General features: G+C 38.4%; 1 protein-coding gene across 3 annotated transcripts; it reads left to right on the top strand.

The window, feature by feature from the left end:
- The first annotated feature begins 725 nt into the window (after window positions 1-725).
- UBA3 (ubiquitin like modifier activating enzyme 3) lies at window positions 726-25,083 on the top strand. 3 transcript variants are annotated; one of them, XM_077820960.1, is made up of 18 exons: window positions 729-798; window positions 913-954; window positions 4,121-4,241; window positions 6,071-6,151; window positions 8,349-8,431; window positions 10,176-10,256; window positions 11,511-11,554; window positions 11,839-11,903; window positions 18,256-18,411; window positions 18,535-18,637; window positions 20,427-20,540; window positions 20,806-20,859; window positions 21,340-21,376; window positions 21,452-21,533; window positions 22,815-22,915; window positions 23,059-23,122; window positions 23,242-23,296; window positions 24,232-25,083. In XM_077820960.1, exons 1-18 carry the CDS (start codon window positions 779-781, stop codon window positions 24,318-24,320), a joined length of 1,392 nt encoding a protein of 463 aa, XP_077677086.1. In that variant the 5' UTR covers window positions 729-778; the 3' UTR covers window positions 24,321-25,083. The 3 variants fall into 3 exon arrangements, with proteins under 3 accessions (XP_077677087.1, XP_077677086.1, XP_077677088.1); XM_077820961.1 differs by lacking the exon at window positions 913-954 and having other exon boundaries at window positions 726-798; XM_077820962.1 differs by lacking the exon at window positions 729-798 and having other exon boundaries at window positions 923-954; window positions 4,097-4,241.
- The last annotated feature ends 527 nt before the right edge of the window (window positions 25,084-25,610 follow it).

The following is a 25,610-nucleotide window of genomic DNA, read 5'->3' as shown; positions in this document are numbered from 1 at the left end:
TGCATTATTGACGTAAGGCTGAGTGACAGGGCCTCCTATGCATTATGGGCATAAATAGTGACTTTAGGAAATCAGATCAGAGACCTACCTATGTGTGAAGAGGAATTCTGTCGGGCTTACACCTTGTATTATGGAGTGAACTCTGCAGAGGCTTATACCCTTCATTTGGGCAAGGGGGGATGTTTTTTGGAGACCTATGCCCTACAGTTTGGCAATCAAGCGAGATGTGCTGTGGGCTTTTCCCCGGGATGCTGGCTCTGTGATGACCTATAGGGGACTATACCCTGCACTGTGGCTAGAGGGATGAGTTCTATGGGGGCCGATTAAGGTTGTGGAGTCCCTTAGAGCAGTGCGACTCAAAGAGGTGGTCGGCGGACCGGTGCCGGTCCGCGAGCCATCGGCTGCCGGTCTGCGCGCACATTGGGAAAAAAAATTGCCGGTCCCCCACATCAGATAGCTTGAGAAGCACTGCCTTGGAGGGGGTCCATTCCCTACATTATTGCTGTGGCGCTGAGTTCTACACTAGCCCTCTATTGGAAGCACGTGCCATGCGCGCGCCCTCTCTCCCTCCCTCCACCCCCCCCGAGGAACCACGTCGCCCCGCCGGAGCACGCCAGGTGGGGCGCTCTCTCCTCCCAGCTGCTCTCTATGGTCTTTCCGCCCGCCTTGGCGCTCTAGCTGAGCTGCGCCCATAGAGGCGCTGCGCTGCCGTTGGCCGGCTCGGCCCGAAGGGCCGCGGCGGTTTGGCAGCGGGGCATTGTGGGAAGCAGAGGGAAATATGGCGGATGGCGAGGAGCCGTAAGTAGCTGTGTGTGTGGTCCCCCCTTCCCTCGGGGCTCGGTGGGCCCCGGGCTCCCTCCCCCCGGGCTCGGTAGCGCGAGACTGACCCTTCTTTTATTCTCTCTCTTTTAGGGAGAAGAAAAGAAGGAGGATAGAGGAGCTGCTGGCGGATGGGTTAGTGTGGGGCCGGGCTGCGGGGCCTAGTGCGGTGGTGGGGCCTCGGCGGGGCGGGCAGTGTAGGGCCGGGCTGCTGGGGTAGCGTCAGGCCTGCCTGGGAGGGGGGTAGTGCGGGGCCGGCGGGGCGGCTGCCGGCGGGAGGTTAGTGCGAGGCTGGGGAAAGGGGGGCCGGAGGACGTTGCTACCGGGGGGGGGGGGGTTTAGTGCGAGGTCAGGTAGGGTGGAGCTGGCGGGTGGGTTAGTGTGGGGCCTGAGGGGGGAGGGGTGGGGCAGTTACTAGCAGGTGGGTTATGGGGGGGGGCGGGTGTCGGGAGTTGGATACTGGGGCTTTGGGAGCCTGCTGGGCCTGGTGTAGTGAGCTAGGGTTGAGGGGGCTGTAGGCACAGGTTAGCTTCTGTGGACTGGGAGGGGGTGGGGTCGGAGGAAGTGGAGCTATGGGGTGGGAGGAAGCTGCTGTGGGATGGGGCAGCGCGAGGCAGGCTGGCAGGAGGTGGAGCTATGGGACTGGAGGAAGTTGCTATGGGATGGGTTAGTGTGGGCTCCTGGGTGTTAAGGGGTTTGGGCAATGGATTGGAGAAGAGGAATCTCCTGCGGAGAGGGGGTTGGTGCTTGGGGTGCTGGAAGCTTGGCATGAGTATGGCCTGGCAGTGCTGGGAGAGGCGGTGCTGCTGGGCAGAGGCCTGAGGTGGTGGCTGTTTTGGCTGCTGAGAATTAAAGATCCAGGCTACAGAAGAGCTGCCTTGGCTTATTAAAACCCCAGACTCTATGCACCTCCCCTCACTCCCCAAGAAGTAACATGTGGGAACCCTCAAGCTGTATCCTTCCTTCTGCTTGCAACCCTCTCCCTAAAGACCACAGAACAGATGTAGCTACTTAGCCTGGTGGTAGGCTCACAGGCATTGCATGTGTATGTTTGGGATGGGGTCACAGAGGTTCTTGGGCATATTGGCTGCATGCTGATGACAGGGCCCCTCAGAAGCGTGGAGCTTTGGGAGCTGGGAGGGAGAAGGAAAGAGTGGGACCTGGGACATCGTAAGGACTGTGATACAGTGACAGTTAAAATGACATTGAAAATTAAAAATGAGAAATTGAAACAGTTCGTTGAAATACATTCTAAGATCCTTAATCAAAATGTAATTACACAGAGAATTGCTAATGCCATGGTGCTGCAAAAGTGAAGACTTTAAAAATGAACAAAAAACACCTCACTTCAAACAACAGATTTGGCAGGTCTCCAAAGTGTCTAACTCAAAACCAAATCTTACTGCCTACAGTTAACTGTAAATTAAGAACAATATAGTCCTCTTCTCTCTTCCCCCCCCCCCCATGAAAAAAAGTACAGTTGGATAATGGATACATTTAGATTCTATGTAAAAAGCACAGAAATCAGTTCTTAACACCACCAAGCACGGCTCTACATTTATTTCCAGCAGAACTTTTAAATTACAGTACACAGGATACAGATTAGTGTTTGTGGTGCAAATAAAATAAGTTAAAAACATCTATGAGATTTGCATTTCTTTAGTAGCCATGCATGCTAAGAACCAATGTACAACAGGAGGATCCATAGATCCAAGAGTCAGAGAGGGGAGTGTGAATTGTACATACTGCAGAAGAAAGTGAAGCAAGTTTCAATTACAAAAGAGATTTTTGTGCTGTAGTTCTTGTTATTAAGCCCTTCATAAATTAGTAACTGTACGTGTAACTCCATAGAATTGATAGTCACCCCCCAGGGATATTTCAGCAAACTGTCTAAAAATAGTCAAAATATTGACAGCTTGTGAAATATTCAGACAAATCCAGTTTGAGGGTAGGTTTTTTTTAACACTTTATTTACTACAAGTTTTTGTTCCCAAATTATAGAAAGTCTTTTGCAGGGTTATAGCTTATTTTTAAAAAATGCATCAAATAAAATTATAATGGAGTTAACCCTATTGTCCATGTTTTGAATTTTGAAAAAAGGGTATGCAGTGTCTTGCCACTATAGCTGGTGTTCCCTATTTTTTGACAAGTGAGGAGGAGGGAGACAAATAAATCCTAGCAATTAATGAATTAATCTTATATTGCATGAGAAATATAAAGAACATCTGTAGTAGAAAACAAACTACATATCTTGCATATGTCAAAGTTGGGTGTGCATGCCCAAGACTGGAAAACTGTTTTTTAATTTATGCAGCTCTTTCTAACACTGAACAGTAATTATAGAGGCTGAGTTGAACTAAATTTTTAAATGGGACATGCTTTTTCAGGGAAAGATTATTTGTTCCGTGTATGGATTAATTTAAAAGAGATGAGTGATCTTAAATTTAAAGCAATATTGAAGTGAGTAAGCCAGTTCTGAAGTATTCCAAAAAGATATTTTGAGATATAAAATTAAAATTAATTTAATTATGAACTACTAAAAGTGACCTGTAAAGGGAGGAAAAATGTGTTATGGCCTCTTTTTGCTTTATGATGTAAAAGAATTCATTAAAATTTTAAAGAAAATTAACAACACAAATAATTTTATATTGTCTGCCCTGGAATACTCTATGCTTAACTGGCAAATAGGTACAATGAAAGTGGCACCTCGTTAATTGAGAAGAAATTACTTTTATTCAGACAGTTGGCATTTTTGTTAATGCCTTTTTAAAATGCATGGAAGGGAAACTGTTAACACTCCACCCCTGCTAAGTGCTGAGAGCACCTAATATGCTTATCTGACTCACCTAAGCAGTCCGACATAGAAAAGAAATACAAGAATACATTGACATTCCTGATAGTTCTAAGGAAAAGAGCTGAGAAAAAACTCCTTCAGGCATTCTTTGTACATCAGAAACAAACAACCACCATAAGAGCGCACTCACTTTTTCTTTCCAGATCACCTTTAGCTGATTATAGGTAATTAGCCAGATTATTTTCAAGTGTATATTTGTCTTTGACTTTGGTGTGTAGTTAATAGTATTACTCTGTAGTTTCAAAAACACTCTCTAGCTGCCACAGTCCTGCAAACCTTTACACATGTGCTTAACCAGAACTGGAGTAAAGTTAACAGATGTGGACATGTTTTCAGGATTAGACCATAGTTTGGTTTTCTTTTAGCACAACTGATGGAAAACAAGCTGTAGAGGTATGGCATTTTCTTTACTGATTTTTGCAGCTGAATTTACTATGTTCTGTGCAGAATGGCTGTTGATGGTGGGTGTGGGGACACTGGAGACTGGGAAGGTCGCTGGAACCATGTAAAGAAGTTCCTCGAGCGATCTGGACCATTCACACACCCTGATTTCGAGCCAGGCACTCAAGTGAGAAACGTTTATTTTAAATAAAAATGTTTGTAGTGTTGTGTTGCAAACTAATGTGAACACACATTTATTGGTGTACCATCCAGCAATGCACAATAACTAAAAATGCATGTGTGTGTTTAAAGTGAATCAGTTGAATTGTATGATTTTAGAATAAAATACAGTGTTGTAAATAGACTACTACATTTTCACACTTCTTTCTCAGCTACAAGCTTTCTTGGTAATATATGCATAAATTGTACAGTGCGTGTGGGTTATTTCCTGAAGTTTGAACTGGAAAATAGTAACTTTCTACTGGTTTTAAGTAATTTTGGGTGCAGTAAGAAATTATCTCCGAGATAAACAAGGAATTAAGCTAATCATAAGTAGTCACAGTACAGTTGAACCTCAGAGTTACAAACACCTCGGGAATGAAGGTTGTTCGTAACTCTGAACGAAACGTTCTGGTTCTTTCAAAAGTTTACAGCTGAATATTGACTTAATACAGCTTTGAAACTTTAAAATGCAGAAGAAAAAGGCTGCTTTTAGCCATCTTAATTTAAATGAAACAAGCACAGAAACAGTTTCATTACCTTGTCAAATCTTTTTTTTAAGTTTCCCTTTATTTTTTTAGTAGTTTATGTTTAACACAGTACTGTACTGTATTTGTGGGTTTTTTTGTTTTTGTTGTCTCTGCTGCTGCCTGATTGAGTACCAAATGAGATGTGTGGTTGACTGGTCAGTTCATAACTCTGGTGTTTGTAATTCCTGAGGTTCTACTGTATTGGGAAGGGAGGAGATTTTTAATGGGAATGAGCAAAACTCAATAAATGAAGGTGGGATAACTATTTGAACTGCTGATATGAGTCTATGTGTCACACTCATATCAATTCTGATATGTATAAGCTAGCCTTGGCAATTAGAAAAAATTAAAAAGTAAATAGCAAAATAAGTGAGTACTTTTGATTTATTTTGCTTTTTTCCCCACTAATTTTTGTTCCCTCCTTTCTGTATTGCTCCCACTTTTTTCTTTATGAACAGTTTCCTAGTTCCTTTTCACCTGATCGTTTCTCATTGTTTTTCCTACATTGATTTTTCACTTTATAAAAATTCTTATCTCTTACCGCTTTTCTTCCTTTTCCTACTTTCCATTTTATTCTGGATTGTCAGCCTGTGCTTTTGTCGTCCCTATTTTTAATGCACTCTTGCTTTATGTTAAAAAGCAAAACAAAAACTTTTCTCAAGGTGTTCTTTTTAAGAGGTTTTCTGTTTTTCATTTATTTTTGTTTTTCTCTCTCCTTTTTTCAGTGCATTTCACAGTTTATTCTTGTTTGTTATCAAGAATATTTGTTTTATTCCTTTTTATCATTAGTGTACTGTTCCATCAGTTTCCAGTTCAAGATAAATATCTGGTGGAATAGTCCACAGAGAGCAATTACCCAATGCTGCGAGTATTTCACTACCCTTTAGGCCAACAATATTTTCTGTCTCTGGGTTTACTTTCATTTTGTATTGTGTGGCAGCAAACCTTTTCAGCGGGAGAAAGGAACCGTAATATCTTCAGATTAATTATTTTGTGTCTGACAGGGAAGATGGCGGGCACATTGCTTATTTCACAAGCAAAATAAAATAGGAAAAATGAAAGAAATATTGAAATCAGCAGACATCTTTTACTAAAGTTAGTCAAGGTATAAGAATTGTGTGGACCGAACACCTGTTAAAGTCCAAGATCAAAGAAAAGTATTATAGGCGCTTAGAAGTTGTAAGTTAATCGTATGTTTTGTGATGCAATGGGGAAATCTTAGTTTTCTCCTATTCAAAATATTAATATCCTTTTTAATTCTTTACAGCCTCTCGACTTTTTGTTAAACACATGTAAAGTTCTAGTTATTGGAGCAGGAGGATTAGGATGTGAACTCCTGAAAAATCTGGTAATTACTTTGATTTTCCTCTTTGTTTCTTGGAATTCTACTCCTTTCCTCAGGAGATTATTCATTCACTTCGACTGTTTTTTTGCTCTGTCATCTTATTCTTGTGTGCAAATGTTTGCAAGATGGTCGCTTAAGTGTTGTCCTGCCAGTTTCTTTGCTCTGAAAAGCCTCTTTCAGGGATCAGAAGAAGTGCTATAGTTTCAAGTTAATCTCAAATCAAATTCATGGTAGCAAGTGAAATAGTCAGCTGATACAGAACACTGTTTAAGTATGTTAAATAAATATTGATGGTTCAATTTAAAATCTAACTTAATTTTCTTTCGACTTTTGGATGAACTTAAAATGACAACTGAGCATCATCCAGTGAAACAAGATGAACATGCAGCACTCAGATATCCACTGTTAAATTCTCACTAGCTACTGCTGCCTAAGAATACATGCTTTTACTTTAAAAAAAATAGATTTTGATTTCTGTTTAATTAGTGCTTTGAATACAGTATTATTTGAGTTAATACATATAATATGGCTTCTTGGTGTTCATTCTTGGATGTCAAATAATAAATGTTTCATATGTGTGAGAATATTGAATATTAATCCTATAAGAAATTGGAGGACAAGGTTCTTCACCAGATTCTTCAGATTTTACCTATTCTGCTTGATGGTTGCTTATTTTTGAGAAGCCATGTTGCAGCCCAGTATCCTTGCTGGTTTATGGGACAGAACTGAAATCTTCTTGGAACCCATAATTATGGCAGGAGGGTTGCTGTCCAGTAACACAAGGCATTTTCTTCCTCTGAGGCAGTGTGCTTGTCTCCATAGCATTTCAATTCTTTTTACTGCAATTCAGACAAGTCTTCTGTGTGATAGTGTCAGGGCACTATCATTAAACTATTGGATCAGTCCCGCAATAATTTTGTAGACATTATTGTGCTGTAGTACCATTCCTCATTACTGAGGATGGGCTGGACTAGCAACAGGATTGGGCAGATCATCAGTGGCAGAGAGATTAAGCCTGCTGAGTTGTGTCAAATAATGAGGTGATTTTGCACTTCTGGTTGTACTTCAGTATTGACTATAAGTTCTTCATGGTTATTGTCAGCTGTGATTTGAGCACATATATGGAAAGTCCCAGTCTGCATTTATCATAACTCAGAAATGGTTGTTAAAAGTATTTAAAATTGCATTGGCGTTAACTTTCTGCCTGAACATTTCTGAACCATGTAGGCAAGGGATAAATAGATTAAGATAGTTTTGCGGAGTTTACTCTTTTGCAAAGTCTGACCTTATTTAAAAAAATTCTATCCCCTGTGGTTATGCAGGTACCATTCATACTGTAAATCAGCATATTACCATCTTCCTTGTACTGCAGTAAGATGGGCTAAAACAAAACAACACCACCTAAGTGTGAATGTCTCCTTCATCTTAAGTGTCCTAAATTCAAAACATAGTTTGACCATTTCTAATGTATTTAACCCAGTTTTTCCAAATACCAGCTTTTGTAATAAGTATTTTAACCAGAAAATGACTGCACATAAATTCAAATTTATTACTTACATAAAATGTATGTAATTTGCATTTTAATGTCCAGTCACTTATCACATAAGCATTACAATACTAATATTTCCGACACTTTCTCATCATACTCTTGCAAAACCAATTTTAAAGTGAACTGTCCCTAAAGCATGAAGTGTTAGGCTATGTCTACACTGAAGACCTTACAGTGGCACAGTTTTACCGCTGCAGCTGAGCCACTGTAAGGTCTCCCATGTAGCTGCTCTATGCCGATGGGAGACAGCTCTCCTGTCAGCATCATTAAACCACCCCCAACGAATGGTGGTAGCTATGTTGGTGCTTCTGTCAGTAAAACTTGTATTGGTCAGGGGGTGTGTTTTTTCACACCCCAGACTGACAAAAGTGCTAGTGTAGACTTAGCCTTAGTACTACAGAATACACCGGCTACATCTGTGACATGCACTTTTTTTTAGTTAGTCTAACTCTAGAATGTTTATTGCAGGGGAAAAAAAGTCAACCGGTTGCATGTTATTTATGTCCATTTGCCAATCTGTGTATGGAGTTGAACACATTTATAGATTCCTTCAGATGCTGGCTTTTTATGAACCCTTTAGCACTTGGAATGTGTTATTGAAGAGCTATAAAGATCTCACTTCCTCTTATAAGCTTCACTTTATTTCCACAGGCATTGTCTGGTTTTAGACAAATCCATGTTATTGACATGGATACGATAGATGTTTCTAATCTGAATAGGCAATTTTTGTTTCGGTAAGTAATATTTTCATCATTTAAATATTCTTAGATTTGAAAGCAAAAGGCATATGTTTAGATTGTCTATCTGTTTAGTCTAGTAGAATGTCATCAACATTGCTAACTAGCTTTTCATATCAAGGGAATGCTTATTCTTAACTAAACCAGAGGCCTGATTCTGTACTGCCTTGCACCTTTTTTTGTAGTGTCTTGCACCTATGCAAAGTGAATCTGAAATTCTTACTGTTCTGATTTGGTAGCGTTTTACAGCCAGGTTGAACTCAATTTTTACAGGTTTCAATGGCAAAATAAGATGCAAGACAGAGAGTGGAGATTAGAGTCCCTCATCTCTTAAAAGATGTTGGTTAATATATGCAAGATGATAATTATTGTAAATATTAGCCTCTATAGCAAGCATCTTAATCTTGCCTATTCCCAACTTTGAATGCTTTCTTAAATACCTTATTGCAGGCATGGATAAACATTGAATACTATTTTAAAAAGTATAAAAGTAATTGTTGGGATTTTTTTGATAGCACACTTCCAAACATCCTCTATACATAAAAGTAAATTATTAGAGCATGTCCTATAGAAAACAGTCTTGAATCGGTTAAGGGAGAGACTAGAGCGTCTAGGTAGGAAAGTCTTCCGTCTCTAATTTCTATGAGGAAATCTGGTGGCTTTCCAAGATTAAAAAATAAAATGAAATCTAATCAATTGTGGCCATAGCTGGCATGATAGAAAATATAGAAAATGTTAATGCATATAGTGCCTAGGGACTTGCAGTGAGCTTCTCAAATTAACGGTACAATTTGCTGAACAAAGTTCTAATTGAAATATTGTTAGTTGTAGTCTTGATCAATGTCTACATCAAATTAAATGTAACAAGTCAAGTTAGCTTTTCTAAATATCTCAGAACGAAGATCTATCCTCATGTGTTCTGTCTGGGTTCTAGAGAGCCCAGGTAGGTGAGGTAACATCTTCTATTGGTGAGAGAGACGAGCTTTCAAGCTTACACAGATGTCTTCTTCAGGTCTGGGAAATGTACTCAGACTGCCACAGCTAAATACAAGGTGGAACAGATTGTTTTGCATAAGTAGTGAACACTTCAAGGGACCATTCGAGGTGAAGTTGCCCATTAAGACCCCTCCAGTCATGGGGGGGAAATACATTTTATTAGTTCTGTCCTCAGTTGCTCTTGGTGGGAGTTGCATATGACGAATTGAGAGTAGACTTTGACCCCAGACTTCTGGTTTAATACCTTCTTAAATTTTAAATTGAAATCAAATTATGTATTGTTAAACAGCATACAAAAAGGAGTTTTCTATTGGGTACAAGTATGGTGCCTTTCTTTTTTAATTAAACAGAATAAAGCTGTTAACAAGTAATACATAGGCATCAGTGAATTGATTGATACTTAAGATAATGGAATAAGTAATACTATAGAAGAATTTATACATATTAAAGTATTAGCTTCACAAATACCACTTTCCTTCCTAATAAAATAAAATATCCACCAGATTTTCAAATATTTTGTATCAGCAGCTGTTATGAAGATCTTTAAATGTGTTTAGTCTTATGTCTGAAGGTTATAAGTAAAAACCATTTAACAAATGACAGGAATACTCCTTAATAGTATCTGTTACTAGATTCTCCTACAGTAATATTTCATCTTGTGTAAATCATTTGTAAGACGTGAATTCTCAAAGGTTAATGACTGCTATTAGAATCAGAATTTTAAAAGCACTTTTTTTTTTTTCAGACCCAAAGATGTTGGACGACCTAAAGCAGAGGTTGCAGCAGAATTTCTAAACAACCGAATTCCTAATTGTGCTGTTGTACCGTATCCTTTCAGAGAAGTAATAGCCATTGAAGTTAATTGTGTTTTTAGGATTGCTGTACTTGGTCAGGCTTTTTAATTTTAAAGACTCTAACTTCACTTCTTTTCATTTGTTCAAAAAATAACTTACTATTTGGACTGATGGCTTAAGTTCTTTCCCACTGTGGCATTATCTTGTAGAACAGCAGAAGTGTACATGGGCATAGAAGTAGTTTTTGGTGTATGTATTGTGTTATTCCTTACAATATGTAGTAAGAATCTGTGATAAATATAAACGTCTTCATCAGCTAGAATGAAATATGTTTGAAAAATGTAAAAGGAGCATGGCCAGCATGGAACCTCCTGGGCCTACCAGTTATTTATAGATAGATAGCCATATGTGTTGTGGTCACACCTTCTGTAGTTATATCCTTCTGCATTCTGGTCAGCATGCGTAAAGGGACACACCTCTACCCACCACTCAGTTTCTTCCGATCTTAATATGCAGCAAGTTGAAACTTGGCAGAATCCATTGTTACTCCCACTGGCCCCCTTTTTGGAAAGCTTAATGTTTTTATTTATTATTATAGTTTTATTATTATTAAGGTAGTTGAGGCTTTTCTGTGTTGCTGTGGACCTTTTTAGACTATGGCTGCTCTTGGCACTGTGACCAGCACTGCACTAGCATTGACTCTTGGACCTAAAGTGATGTCATCTCTGGTGTCCAGCCTGTCTCTTTGTGCCACCCTTTTATTCACCAGTCTGATTTGTCTCGTACAGACTCTTGTCTCCTCCTCTTTTTATATTCTTGTTTGGTTTTCAACAGGGAATTCTCCCCTGCTACCCTTTTCATGTATCCCTTACTGTGGTAGGACTGATCCTGGGGTCAGGGGACTCCCAGTTCAACTTCACTGGTGTCTGAGGTCTGCTCCAGGTTCCCTTTCTTTCACAGCTCTTCTACACAGTTAAGCTCAGACCATGCTCCTCATCGCCTTCAGAGTAATATGAGAGTGAAGGGACTAGACAGCACTCTCCAGAGGGGCTACTATTGTTGTCTTCGTAGCCGACGATTTCATAGTCCAAACTTCCGTCCAAAAAACTTCCAGGCATTGTGAGGCTTCTGATCACTACTTTAATATAAATATTAATAGAGTGCTATATATATATAGATCATTGGATCTTTTGATTTACTGATTTTGTATTTGTTAATCTAGATTTGGTTATAATACTATAAAAGTACTAATTACCATAATATTCCTTTACTGCATATACATTCAGTCATTTTAAAAAAATTCAGGATATGGATGAAACTTTCTTTCGACGTAAGTAGCATTTGCAAATATACAAATTCTCCACTTGTGCTTTGGGAAAGCACTGTAGTTGTTGATGGTTGCCATTTTTTGGTTGAGTCAGTTGTGTTCACTTTTTATTGTTTCTTTCAAATGAGCAGAAAATACTATTCACTAAAAGCCAGAACTTCTAAGTGAAACTTTCATATAAACTACATAGCACAGTTAAGTTAACTTCATTCCTGTTGTGTGAATAAAATATATTGATTATTTAAAGGAAAACACATTGAAATTTTAAATAAAATTTTTTCTTCTAGAATTTCATATTATTGTATGTGGTCTGGACTCTATAATTGCAAGAAGATGGATAAATGGCATGCTGGTAAAGACTTTATTTTAATCTTTCTAACGTTAATCATTATCATTTGAGTATAGATAGTGAAATTTAAACAGCTTTATGCAACATATAGCAGTAGTATGGAACAAATGGTGTTAAAAGAGAATTGTGAAACTGGTTAAGATAATGGTAAAGATGTACATTTTCCGTTATATTTCATATTTGAGTATATTTTTATTTTGATGTAAGATGTTAAACCTCTAACTCCTTGTGGATCATGATGAAATGTATACTATTTTATTACATTTTGTGAAAAATGTCAGTTTACATGTAAACTATGAATGGATTTTAATGCCACTAAAACCAGCTCATCCTTTTTTCTTGAGTGTCTTACATGTCATGAGTTCCAGTTCCTGCTGGACAGCTGTCTGCATCACAAAATCCACAAGTGTAATTGGCACTAGCTTGGTCCTTTTTTTGCATTCTGAAGGGCCATGGATTAAATGAGCATAGAGACTTAGCTCTCTCTTTTCATACCTAGAACTGGTCCATCAAGGCCAGCGTTGAGATACAGTGACTGGCAGCACGGAGAAGTTTTCCTTGCTGCTGCCTGTGCTAATGTGCTCTGTGAATAAACAATTCTGTCTTCCGGACTGTCAATCCAACACCTTCAGTGATCATTACATTTACTTCAAAACAAATAAGTAAAAGCAGGATCTAATTTTAAATTAATATAAATAAGGGAATTCAGGTTAAACTGTTTTTCCATTACTACTCACCACTTTATTCCTTGGTATTGGTGTTTATTCATTGCCTCAGTGGGATGAATTAAAGGTAGGGATGCCTCTGTTTCTTTGAATTTTCTTGCTCCTGTGAGTTTTTTGTATTTATCTTGTATTACTTTGGATTTTATTCTTAAATTCTTTAAAAAAAACAAAACACCAAAAACCTTCTGACACTTTATTTCGGGGACTATGCACTTAATAGTACATGAGTGAGACAACTGTGATTTTTTTCAATGGCTTTCTAGTGGTACCAGGTAAAAATAATATATTAAGGGCACATCCTGCTCTTTGTAAACATGAATAATCACAGAAGTTGTGTACAGCCAGCAGGATTTGGTCCCCAAAAGCTAATTCTTTGTTAGTATGGGACTTCCTTGAGTTAAGATAATGCCTTTGAGGCAGCAAGGTCTAGTGGACTTGAGCATGGGACTGGGAACCAAGGTTGCCTAAATTTCAGTCCTGCCTCTACCACTGACTTGTGTAACATTTTGATAACTCACTTAACCTCTCCAGACCTCAGAACAAATTATGGCACTTGGCATATGCATAACAGTATGTCTGCAGTCACACCCCATAGAATTTAGCAAGCTATCCCATATGAGTCTAATTGCACCATCTCCAGTATATTATATGAGCCTTTAACAGCACCATTTCATTACCTGTGTAAACCTGAGATGTTTACAGCTGCACTAGTTTATCAGTCCTACCAACACAATTCCACAGTGCTCTTGCTCATCCTTCAGTGATCTCTCTAGACCAGGGCTCCTTGGCATTTGTGTCCCATGCTGAGTGCATACTATGGCAATCCTACATGAAGTTTTATACCTGTATATAATGCTCTACATTCACCTGCCATAACAAAACATGTACCTTGTAATCATTCACTTCTGTGCAATCACTATGTTCTTGAATTAGCTATCTTCTGCATTTGGTCTGGAAATTCCTTCAGCAACAGTTGCCCTATGATTGTGCAGCTTGCTGGTCTGAGCCAAATGTGTTAGGGCTGCTCTCAATATCTGGAGTGATGAGGGGATCCATTCTGAGCTGATTCTCATTCCAGGGCACTTTTGTTTATGCCACATGTCATAGCATCTGGTCAAGCTTAGAATAAGGCATAATGCAAAGCAGTACTTTAGGATAAAATTAAGAGCGTGAAAATGTGGTTCATTTGGATCCAGAACAACACACGAATGTCTCTCGAAGGAAGGCAAACCTTTCCCTGTCTACAACATGTTAAAACATAGTCTTGGGCCCAAGGCATTCACTGAGCCTCCCATGTCATTGGACAACGGAGCAGCATCTGGTGGGGCAGGAGAAGTGAATTGATAAGCAGAAATTGGATTGGCAGGTCATGAACCTGGACTTTGTGGATCTGCTGTTGTAGATCCCAGCTAAGTGTTGGAATAGAGGAAGGAGCAGACTCTCCAGGTAAGGTGTAGTGTTTGTTTATAACAACTGTATGCTTGAGTTGAGAGAAATGTGGTCCATATGTTAGTGATTCATCGCTGCTGTTGTGTGAATGGATGCTGCGGCCATTAAGGCTGGAAGTCTTCACTCTTTCCACATCTATGGGGAGCAAGTGAGAATAGTATTGAGCCCCTCCTACGAGTGCTGTTTGGCCAAAAGACCGATATTTTTCTTCCCTTTCTCCCCCCAAAATATGATGGCGCATGCTGCCCTTCACAGTTCCCTCACCCCACCATCATTCTTGTAGCCAGATCCTGCCTTTGCCAGAACCCTCTTTTTGCTCTTTCTGCTGGTAGAAAGACAAGTTTGTTGAGGTAATAACTTTTATTGGACCAAGTATTTGGTTTAATAAGATATTACCTCACCTACGTTGTCTCTCTAATATCCTGGGACCAACAACTCCACCTTATGTTGTCATACTGCATAGAAGTTCCAGTGATCCCAGGCTTCCCCTCGAGTACTGTGCCCCGTATAATAGCACTAAAATAGCATGAAAAAGATATTAAAAAGTGAAAGTTTCAAACACCCATTGATGGTATTAAAGCCAAATCCACTTACTCTGTCTTGTAGCTAGTAGACATCATGACCTGAGTGGATCAGTCCAATCTCTGTCCAATAGGACCAGATTATGTAACTAATGCTGATAACTGTTTGTTTTAGCTACAGTCTTTCTCCCATCTCTGGGTGTTAGAGTAGTGAAATACTCGGTTGTTCGCTCCTGTAGATCAGCAATGAGATTGTTAGCAAACTGGCCTTTCATGACTCCTCCCTAAACCAGGGTCTTGGCACTGATAATCAACTTGAAAAACTAATCCACATTTTATTGAGGTAACCTAGGAACTTTAATTTCAGGATATACAGAACCACAGTGTTCACCAGTGGATTTAACAGTAAATGTGTGTAAGACCCCATGCTAAATTGAACACCTCCTTATTCTCCTCACAAAAGTGGCAAAAGTTACCTCTATTCTTGAAAAAAGGACACTTACTTCAAATTTTAGTTCTCCCTATTTTAGTGGTGGGCAGTTGCCAGTGAGACAGATTAAGAGAAATTAAATATCCCTGTTAACCCTTCTGCTTTTCATTTCTTTTTCAAAAGTCGCTATTAGAAAGCGGAGGAGACAGCATACATTAGCAAGAACAAAGGAGTGTAATGTTAAGATCAGCTCAACAACCGTTACAAGAAGAAATCAAGGATTGATAGCTTCACTAAGTTACAGAGGGAGCCTGATTGCTGGAGCCCAAGAAGAGGAGATGGCAGAAGAAGTGAGCTTGACAAATTTAGCTGTTTATTGAGAACAGCTTAGAATGTGGAAATCTGACAGTGTAGGAGGAGAAGGATCAGAGACTGCAAAACTATATGGAACATGAAAAGGAAATAAACTGGCTGGAAATAGAGCAACATTCCATGGCAATGCAGCAGATGATGGGGAATAGGGTGAGCCTTTTTAAAAAACGAATGCCTGACATTCTCAGCCCGACCGTGTCTACCACCAGGCTTGTTCCAGCAGATACCCCTCTAGCAGTGATGCTTCATGAGTGTTCCCGCTGCCCTGGAATACTACTCTGTTACTCACTTCCTGGCTTGCCTTCCAACAGGACAGCGGAGACAGCCTAGACCTCAGCCAATTTCCAGCATCACTATCTGTAGTTCTACTACCTGCCCACTTTCTTCTTCCCACCCCTTATTTGTTATTTTGATCTCTGACTTTGGGCACTGTGCAAACACATGGTGGTTGTCTTTGCCCTTGCACATGTTCAGTTTTTTATAGTTGAATAAAACTTGTTTTAAAATACATATTGTGTGAGATTTTGTTTCATGTACAAGTGATTTAGTGGAGTTATATCCCCTCTCAAGTTCACCATCGAAAAGCATTGATTAACTGTTACTAGTGTAAGAAGTAAATTGACTGTGATTATAACTATCAGCATTGTCATTCCCATTTGCTTCACTTGCAGAATACTGGCAGAGGGCATCCCTAATATTAGCATGTTGCTTACTGGCAGCTTTGTGATATCCTTAACCAAAGCATCTGGGTCTGGCTGATGAAATGCCAAATCTGCATCTGCCTGCTCTATCCACTCACTAGTGAACATTTCCTGTTTGCTTTCATAAATGCAAAATAAGTGAGCAAATGACCTATTCAGTAGAAGTGTAATGTCTCTTCAGGAGGTGTCTCCATCTTGCTGTACGGCTGCAGCCGTTCTGGCTTTGCTGAACCAAGTAGTTGAAGTAACACCTGTCACTATGTAGTAATCAAGGTAAGCTTTCATAAGCTAGCCACGCTCTCCCCTGGGATCACAGTTGGGGCAGACACAATTTTTGTCTATGGCGTAGGGCGAAGAGACTGCATTTTTGTATGTTCCAGAGCAGTCTAGAATTCTTGAAAATTAGCTCAATCATGTACTTTGTCAGGCCAGCCTAACGCTGAACAGTATGTTTGTATGATCCACCATGAGGTCAGTAGCTTTTTTCACTCAATATCCTCTTATGTTGCTTGAATGGACACAGAATGGTGCCATCTGTAGCTCTAATGAAGTTAGTGGAAAGCTATCTCAAGAAATTTAATTTTGGGGACATTTTATGTTGATCAAATTCCCCAGTAAAACTTATCTTTGTGATACACACCTCCAGCACAAAGGCCCCCTTTTATGGACTTTCCAAATCCCACATGTGTCTCAGTGAGCAGTGGTTGCCCACAGTTGCCAACTTTCACAAGGAAAGTGGATTTCTCTTTGAGTGGATTGGAACTTGTGTGTTGGTATGAGGTCCTGTGAGAGAGAGAGAGAGACACACACACAAACAGTCTCCTTCATTAGAGATGTTCTAGCCACTGTTCCTCATCGCTGGTTTTTTGCACAACCCTGTTTCACAAGTGATTGGACATGACATATGGTCCAAAAATATTTTTCAGTCAATAAAAGATGGCAGCCACCTGAGCTAGGCATGAATGTGGATGCAACGTCCTGAGAAAGCCAAGGATTCTTGCTCAAATGTCTGAAACTGATTTTTCCAGGAGCAGAATGTAATATAGCATTACGAATACCACTCCAGAAAACGTCCATGTTGTCTGAGAGGATACCGAGGTTATATATGTGATCCTTGCATGTATTTCACGGCTTCAGCAGGATCCTTGAATACATGCTGGACATTGTACTGTTGATGGATGTTTGGCTTGTGGGGAGTTTGAAAATAGGTAGCGTAACAACAGCTAGTCAATTGATAAAATTGCATTATGTGGATTTGCAATGTATTCTTCTAGATGTCTGCAATATGGACTTTTAAGCAGAGTGTGGTTCCTTGTAAACAAAGGTGACAAAACTAGAAGTGTTGTAGGTGAAAGCCTGTTTGTGTTCATAGTTGTAGCCCTTTTCTTGCTTAAAAAGGCCTGTGATTCTACGGATCTTGACAGTAACGGAGGAAATTCAGTGTGTGGGCAGACTATACCTACTTTATCAAAGCAGATTCAGTTGTGAACACACACTGAACTCTCTCAGAAACAAACAATACTAGAAATGTTTAGCTGTTATGTTTAACCTTGAAATGGCTCAGTTACCTACCATACATAAGCTTTCTATGTCTGTTTCCTCATCTGTACAATAGGGTGATAAATTATGTACCTACCTCCACATATGTTTTGGGAGGTTGGGCTGGCTGATGTTTGTATTGCGCTTTGCAGATGTAAAGTGCTAAGTATTTAGGCATACTACAGTTTATGGGACTTACGAGGAAGGAATCTTGGTCTGCATATTCCATTGATGTCTGTACAGTATACAGTTACGTGCTATGAAATAGTTATATCTAAGCCTAAATAACAGGCTAGTTTGTATTTTGGTCAGATACAATGGTGGGTGCCTTTTTTTTTTTTTTTTTTTTTTTTTTAATTTCTGCAGGTTTAATAACGTTGCTGTTCTACTTGACTGTAGGAACAACATTCCATGAGAAATGAATTTGAGGTTTAAGTCTTAAGTATCTAATGACAAATATAAAAGTGGGAGGATGTATAGATTATTATTATTACAACACTGAATATTTCTTAGCATGTCATGTTGTGTTATATCTTTAAGTAATAGATGATTTAGAAGGAACTCTTTGGATCTGGTATAATTTTTTATGCAACTTGTGCAAACTTGTAATTTAAACAGATGTCATTTTTAAACTATGAAGATGGCATGCTAGATCCAAGTTCCATCATACCTTTGATAGATGGAGGAACAGAAGGTTTTAAAGGAAACGCTCGTGTGATTATTCCTGGAATGACAGCTTGTATTGAATGCACACTTGAACTTTATCCACCTCAGGTAACTAAAAGCATTGATATTTTTTTCCCCTGTGTGTTCAATTTCTGCCACTTATCCCTTCTCCTTCCTCTCCTCTCCCGCACAGAATATATGTTAAATCATTTTATGATCTTTCCTCATCAGATCAATTTTCCCATGTGTACTATTGCATCTATGCCCAGGCTGCCAGAACATTGTATTGAATATGTCAGGATATTGCAGTGGCCCAAGGAACATCCTTTTGGAGGTAATCAGTACACTGCATTTTATTTTATTTTTTAAATCAATGATTTAAAATGTGACTATTAAATAATCAAAACACTTACAGCAAAGTAAGAGGTGTAAAATCATACTTCGATTCAGTAAACAGTTTGTTTTAATTTTGCACTTTCTTACCAACAACCACTGGCCAAACTTCACTCTTGGATTAAAATCCTACGTGTCAGTTTTCAGCCTGAAGTAAATATTTTACAACTGCATTAGAAAGAAAACAATAGACTGATAATGTTGAATAAACAGTTATTGATCTCTTGTTCATCACATGTTGCTTATTTTCTTTTTTACTAATCCATCAGCAGAAAAAAGAACAGATGTGATTGTTAGAAGCCAATAATGAAACTGTCTGTTACTAATGTAAATACACAGATGTATAATTTCAGACTGAATTTGTCATGTGAATGGTTCCATTGAGAAATGCCCCTTTATTATGCTGAATAATTGAATAATAATTCACGTGATGGTAGCTTATGGTTTTCACTGCTTATTACAATAATAGTAAATTTAGTCTGTGACAGTGGTTTACTGACTTTGAATGGTTATTTAGATTCTTTGAGTTTAATACTATATCACTGTCAAAGTATCTCATAATTTTTAAAACCGGCATTAATTTGCCATTAATAATAAACCCTTGAAAGCTTAACTATTTTCGCCGAACTTTTGTTTCCCCTGTGTATACCTATAAATTTGCTGCTGCATTTGATTATGATTGCTTATATTTGCATGCTTCTTGTGGGGAGGGGGGAAGTATTGAGACTTTCAGGGGGGTTGAAGAGAGATGCAAATCTTGCAAAGTCCATGTAATTATTTAATAAAAAAAGTAGTTCTAATATTTGGTCTACTAATCTTCACATTGCCCTTAAAAATATTATATGGTCTCAACTCTTGAGAACATTCAGGGTTTTTTTTTCCCTTCAGCAACAAAACTGTACATTTAAAGTTAAAGTTACACTTAAAAATTAATATTGGGGAGTATGAAAATGCACACTTAAGGTTAGTTAACATTAACTCTACCCCCTGGCCACTATCCACAGAATAAACAAAAATCAGACAATCTTATCTTCATGTAATGCCCATCATTGAGAAGCAATCTAATGCAACTACCCGATGTTTGTTAATAGACTGATTATCATACCTTTTCTCTTTTAAGCTAAACGGTAGGTATTTCTAGCTTAATAATGTTTTAATCCTGGGAGTTTCCTTTAGAGGTTTAAAAAGGCATTGAGCAAATCTCAAACTCTACAGAACTTGTTAGCTTTGGAGGGATGCCCCCACTTCTCCCCAGCCCAAGATACGGTCTCCTGGCAATTCCCCTGGAGGGAATTGGCCATATAGAATGGGCTGAATTGGAGAGATTTCTCTCCAGGCCAGTAAATGGATTCTTTATCCTCCCCAGACCAGATTCACCTTCCCACATAGGTTTTTTCCCCTTACTGTTCACTCCAGCCCTCCCTGTTCTATTCTTCCCCCACCCCACAATGTAGTTCCCTGCCCATGACTCCCCTATGCACCCTGTCATGGCCATCCATGTCATGACCTTGCAGATTTTATAAATTATGCATCAGGGCTCATAAAATGTATGGAAATTAGTTTTAATAACTAAATTGTTTTGCCAACACCACCTCCAAGACCGTGCTAATTCTCACCAAGACTAGTGGATTAAAACAAACTTTAGAATTTGTAGACAAAAAAAATAATGTTGATGAAGAGCCATTATGAATTTAGATAAATTTGTCTGTATATCTTTAATTTTCCTGTAGAGAGTGTTCCTTTGGATGGAGATGACCCTGATCATATACAATGGATTTACCAACAGTCTTTAGAAAGAGCATCTCAATTCAATATTAAGGGTGTTACATACAGACTTACTCAAGGTAAGAGAGTGCAGCAGTTGGCATTTCGGTGAGTGTGTGTGGACAGTAACCTCTTGCAAATGGCAACAATAAATACCAAGAAAAATACCAAGGTACTTCAACAGCGTTTAGATACTACAGTGATGGGCGCTATAGGAAAAGGTGTAAAGTGACTTAGCATAGAATGTGCTGCAGTCAAAACAACCACAAATTTTGGGTAACATAGCCCTTTATATGGGGAAACTATTTTGGAAAAGGCTTAATGCTATATGTTTTGTCTTTGCAGGGGTTGTTAAGCGGATCATTCCAGCTGTAGCATCTACAAATGCCGTCATTGCAGGTACAGTAATGCTGAAAGGAAAAGCTTTGGCTTTCATTAGAAGGTTCCCAGGCATCTGAGTACAAGTTTCCTTCACTTTGCCCTTCTATTAGGGGTAATGAGCTTCTTCATGAGGCCGCAGTTGAAGACTGGCGGGTGAGAGTGGGTCACGTAGGCGATTTCTAGTTAGCTAATTTTTCGTTTTTTTATACCATTTTCTCTACATGGCTGCTACACATGATCTTGCATAATTCTGAGTACTTTGTGACTTGAGAGTAAGCAAAAGTTTTGGAGGTTGCACTGCTACCTCAAAAATGTAAAGATAAAAAGTACAGTGTAGATCTCCAAGACGGTCTCAGATGAGTACTAAGTCCACCACATACTAGTGTATAGTACTACCAGTTAAATCTCTGAGAAACCTTTCGATCTGTAGGCATTTTGATTGTGTGTTTGGATATATTTTGAGATTGAGAACAAAGCAACTGTTTTTTCCTTTTCCAGCTGTATGTGCCACTGAAGTTTTTAAAATAGCCACAAGGTAATTTGTTGTTTTTTAATATAAATATTTTTAACAAACTTACTTGTATAAACACTAACACATTTCTCATTGCAGTGCATACATTCCTCTTAATAACTACTTGGTGTTCAATGATGTAGATGGATTATACACATATACATTTGAAGCTGAAAGAAAGGTTAGTACTATTACAGAAGAACCTCTTGGGCTGGCTGGGTTGTTTGCTGATTTTTATAGCACCTGTTGCAATTGCAGCTACTTACTTGCTGAACTTAAAATTCAGTGTCTGTTCCCCACCACTGTAGTATCTAAATATCTCCGAAATATTTAGAAATAGAAGTAACAATACGTCTAACTTCTTTCCCATGGAGTAGTAGCCTGATGAGTGTACAGGATATTTTTGGGAGGAGGATTGGCCTAGTAGGCAGTGATGTGCTAGATTCATAGAGAGCAGGGAGACTATTCAGCTTTCAAGGGGAGTAAATTAAGGTCAGTTGTTGCTGATCTGGGGGTACATCAGATATCTGGGATATGGCAACTAGACAACTAGGTACTAGACAACCCTGGGCATTGTGCTGTTACTATGGGAAGAAATCTTTCCATTGGTTCTCCAGATCCTCAGTGATCAGCAGTGTTACTCTGCTGGGGCCAAGCAGTCCAGCAACAACTGCATTAGAAAGAGGAGTATTTGATAGTTAGGGTAGGCCTGGGATCCACCTATCACATCAAATTACCAATAACCATCATATAATAAATACAAAATACTGATGCCTTATTTAAGAAATATTTATATCTGTTGAGTCAAAATTTCTCAATGACTGGGGGAAGAAGTTCCACATGCAGGAAGGATTCTCCACCAGCTATTTGTGTTGGCATTGTTGCTGCATCCAGTGTTTAAAGTTGCAATCCCTGTCTAGAAAGGTGAGCCAGGTGACTAAATCCCTAACTCTGGCAATTGCTTTTGCTAATATAGCTGGAGGAAAACAGTAGCTGAGCCTGGAAAGCAGGATCAAGGAAATATTAACCCTCTGACATCAAGAATCATAATTCACAGAACAAAGTACATAGCCTTAAGGACACAACAGCAACTGTTGGCATTAAGAGGTTAGGACAACGTAGTTAATTCAGTAACATACAGGATTAACCCTAAACTTTAAATCAAACAAAATACAGATTGACTGCACCTTTTTATATAGATTGTTGTATGTTAGTGACTAACAACCTGATTCACAGCCCTTTGAAGTTGATGGAAAGGTTCCCATTGACTTCACAGAGTATTGGATTGGGTACTTAATCTTCACAGAAGTATTAATTTTGCTAGATCCATGCATTTATAAATTTTGCAAATAATTGTAATAGCGAAGATCTACATTTTGAATAATTACTGATATAAGTATATTTGAAAGTCTATTAGTATAAGCTTGATTACTACACTTTTTTTTTTTTTTTTTTTTGGTAGGAGAATTGTCCTGCCTGCAGCCAACTCCCTCAAAATATAGAGTTTCCTCCATCAGCTAAACTGCAGGAGGTCTTGGATTATTTGACAAATAATGCTTCGTTGTAAGTGTGCAACTATTCTGATTTCTTTTATTCTGATTTAGTTTTTAGAAATTTGAAGTTTGCAGCATGTTAAAACTAGATTTTTTTCAAACTGCATTTTATCCTGAAAGCTCTCATATTTTACTTTCATGTTTTGCACACAGGCAAATGAAATCTCCAGCAATCACAGCAACTGTGTATGGAGGGAATAAAACACTGTATTTACAGGTGATCAGTATCTGCTTGCTTTTGCTTAGTTAACTCATTTTCATTTAAGTTTGGCTTGATTTAATATATATAAAAAAAAAAGTTTTATTTATTTATTTATTTATTTATTTATTTTACAGACGGTAGCTTCAATTGAACAACGAACAAGGCCAAATCTTTCTAAGACACTGAAAGGTATTGCCTAATTGAGTCACACAGAACATTAAGACATACATATACATCAGAGATATGATAACTCATGAGTTTTAGTGCTGTTTTGTTTAATGCCTCTGTATAACATATTGCATGTTTTGCAATAATAGCACTTTAAGCAACAAATCTTTAAAATTATATATAAATTAAATAAAATTAGTATATGACTAATTTTAGAGAGCTAGGTTTGTATCTGACGAAGTCATTTTAAAATATGTGCAAATATGCAGATTGCTGGATTGTCATAAAACTAATGGATTTGATTTTTTATCTGGGATTATTATTCCCCATTCCTCTCCCCTAATGATTAAATTGGGATTTTTTTGAAGGAGGAACTGTAGGGATTACCTACCACAGAACAGGATTTTCGATGCAGTTAGCTGTCTGCTTCCATAGAAAGAAAAACCAAATTGCAGAAGACGGAGGGAGTAGAGAATTTTTCTCGGTTACCCTCTCTACATCCCCTCCACTCTTCCTGTTCTGCTGCTATTCATTTTCTGTTCTCTTCTAATTCACTATAAACCTATAAGAGGGTAATAACCTACCTCCTCACTCACTAATTCCTGCAGTAGAATTTGGTTAACCCCTTTTCATACAGTCAGGCTTGTCCTTAAAATTACTTTGGGGATGAACACTAACTCCTTTAATAGCATTCATTATTTGGGCAGATGTCATTAGAAAAAATATTTGAGTCAGCAAAGGATGCTGTGAAACCTACTTTTTCTTTGTTCTTGACAAATATCTTCTGCTAGTCATCTTTTTGGTTGAATTAACACTGAGGTGGTTATAGCTAATGAATTACGTATAACTGAATTCTGATAGTTTTGTTTAAGCCTTTGTAGAACTGTAACTCTGTTTGTTTGTTTTTTATTAAGCATAGATCTATTGCATACAACTTTCTTTTTTTCCTATTTCAGAGTTGGGGCTCGTGGATGGTCAGGAACTTGCAGTTGCTGATGTAACTACACCACAGACTATGCTGTTCAAGCTTCATTTTACTACTTAATTTAAGCCTCATTAATCTGCACATACAGTGAGAGAATTCTGCACATCATGTAAAACATGTTGTGCTCTATGTTGATGTTCAGAGTAACCTAAAATGTCTCTTTTAAGTACTAGCCTTGCTGGAAGTTAGATTATCCCAGGTGAATCACTCTTATTTTAGAACTGTCCTTAGAAGCCAATATTTGGTGGATGGTATTTGTATAAATACTCCTTAATGTACAGAACTTGATGTACAGTGATGATTTTTTTCGGTTTATGTGTTGATATTGTTAAATAATGCCAACACTCCTTCCTACACTTGGACATTTTATGGTGGTCAAAGGAGTTGTTCTCTGCTTGCGTATGAACACCCACATCTACAAAAGAATATCCTTTAAGGAGAACCATGATGATTTTAAATTAAATTTTAGAACCCATATACATTTGCTGAATCTTATATTAAAACCTGTGGGCAGTAGAGTAAAATAAGCATTGTATGTTTCCTCCTTTATTTAATACTCATTTTTATTGACCTGCTAAACGGATATTAAGTATTGCAGAGAGTTAATTAAATTTGTTTACAAAATATGGAAAGACAATGTAATTAAATTAAATGAACATCTGTGCATGAAAACAAAGTATTTTTCATGTTTATATTTGCAGTGGATTAGCGGTTACTATGCACAATAGTTCAGTTAAAAGTCCACTGATGTTCAGGATTGGTGAGTTATGTTTGGTTATCATTGATGCTCTCAAGGTATTTATTAATAAAAATATAAAGATAACTTGTTCTGCAGTATGTCAATGGGAATTCAGGACAATATGTGACCATAAGTAAGAGAGGTAAAAACATAAGATGATGGGGTATCACTTCGTCAATTAAAAGAGCTGTTTCTGTTACCATAACGGGTACAAAAGGTGAGAGAGTGAATCATTTGTGCACAAATTAATGCAAATTGATCTGAAATCTGTTATTTTATTTGATACATACCTCCCTTTCTCTTCTTAAAACATTTTCTCCCATCCCAGATTTTAGAGATGTATAAGATATATATTGTTTGTTTAGGTTGGATGTTGGGAAAAAAAATTTCACTAGGCGGGTGGTGAAGCCCTGGAATGGGTTACCTAGGGAGGTGGTGGAATCTCCTTCCTTAGAGGTTTTCAAGGTCAGGCTTGACAAAGCCTTGGCTGGGATGATTTAGTTGGGGATTGGTCCAGCTTTGAGCAGGAGTTTGGACTAGAGTCCCTTCCAGCCCTGATATTCTATGATTCTAAGTAGAAAGAACTTGAAGACCATACACACTGACATGAA

This window comes from Eretmochelys imbricata, chromosome 7, assembly GCF_965152235.1.
Source record: "Eretmochelys imbricata isolate rEreImb1 chromosome 7, rEreImb1.hap1, whole genome shotgun sequence".
NCBI lineage: Eukaryota > Metazoa > Chordata > Testudines > Cheloniidae > Eretmochelys > Eretmochelys imbricata.
Note: the sequence above shows the minus strand (reverse complement) of the source record. Positions and strands in the feature narration are given on the sequence as shown.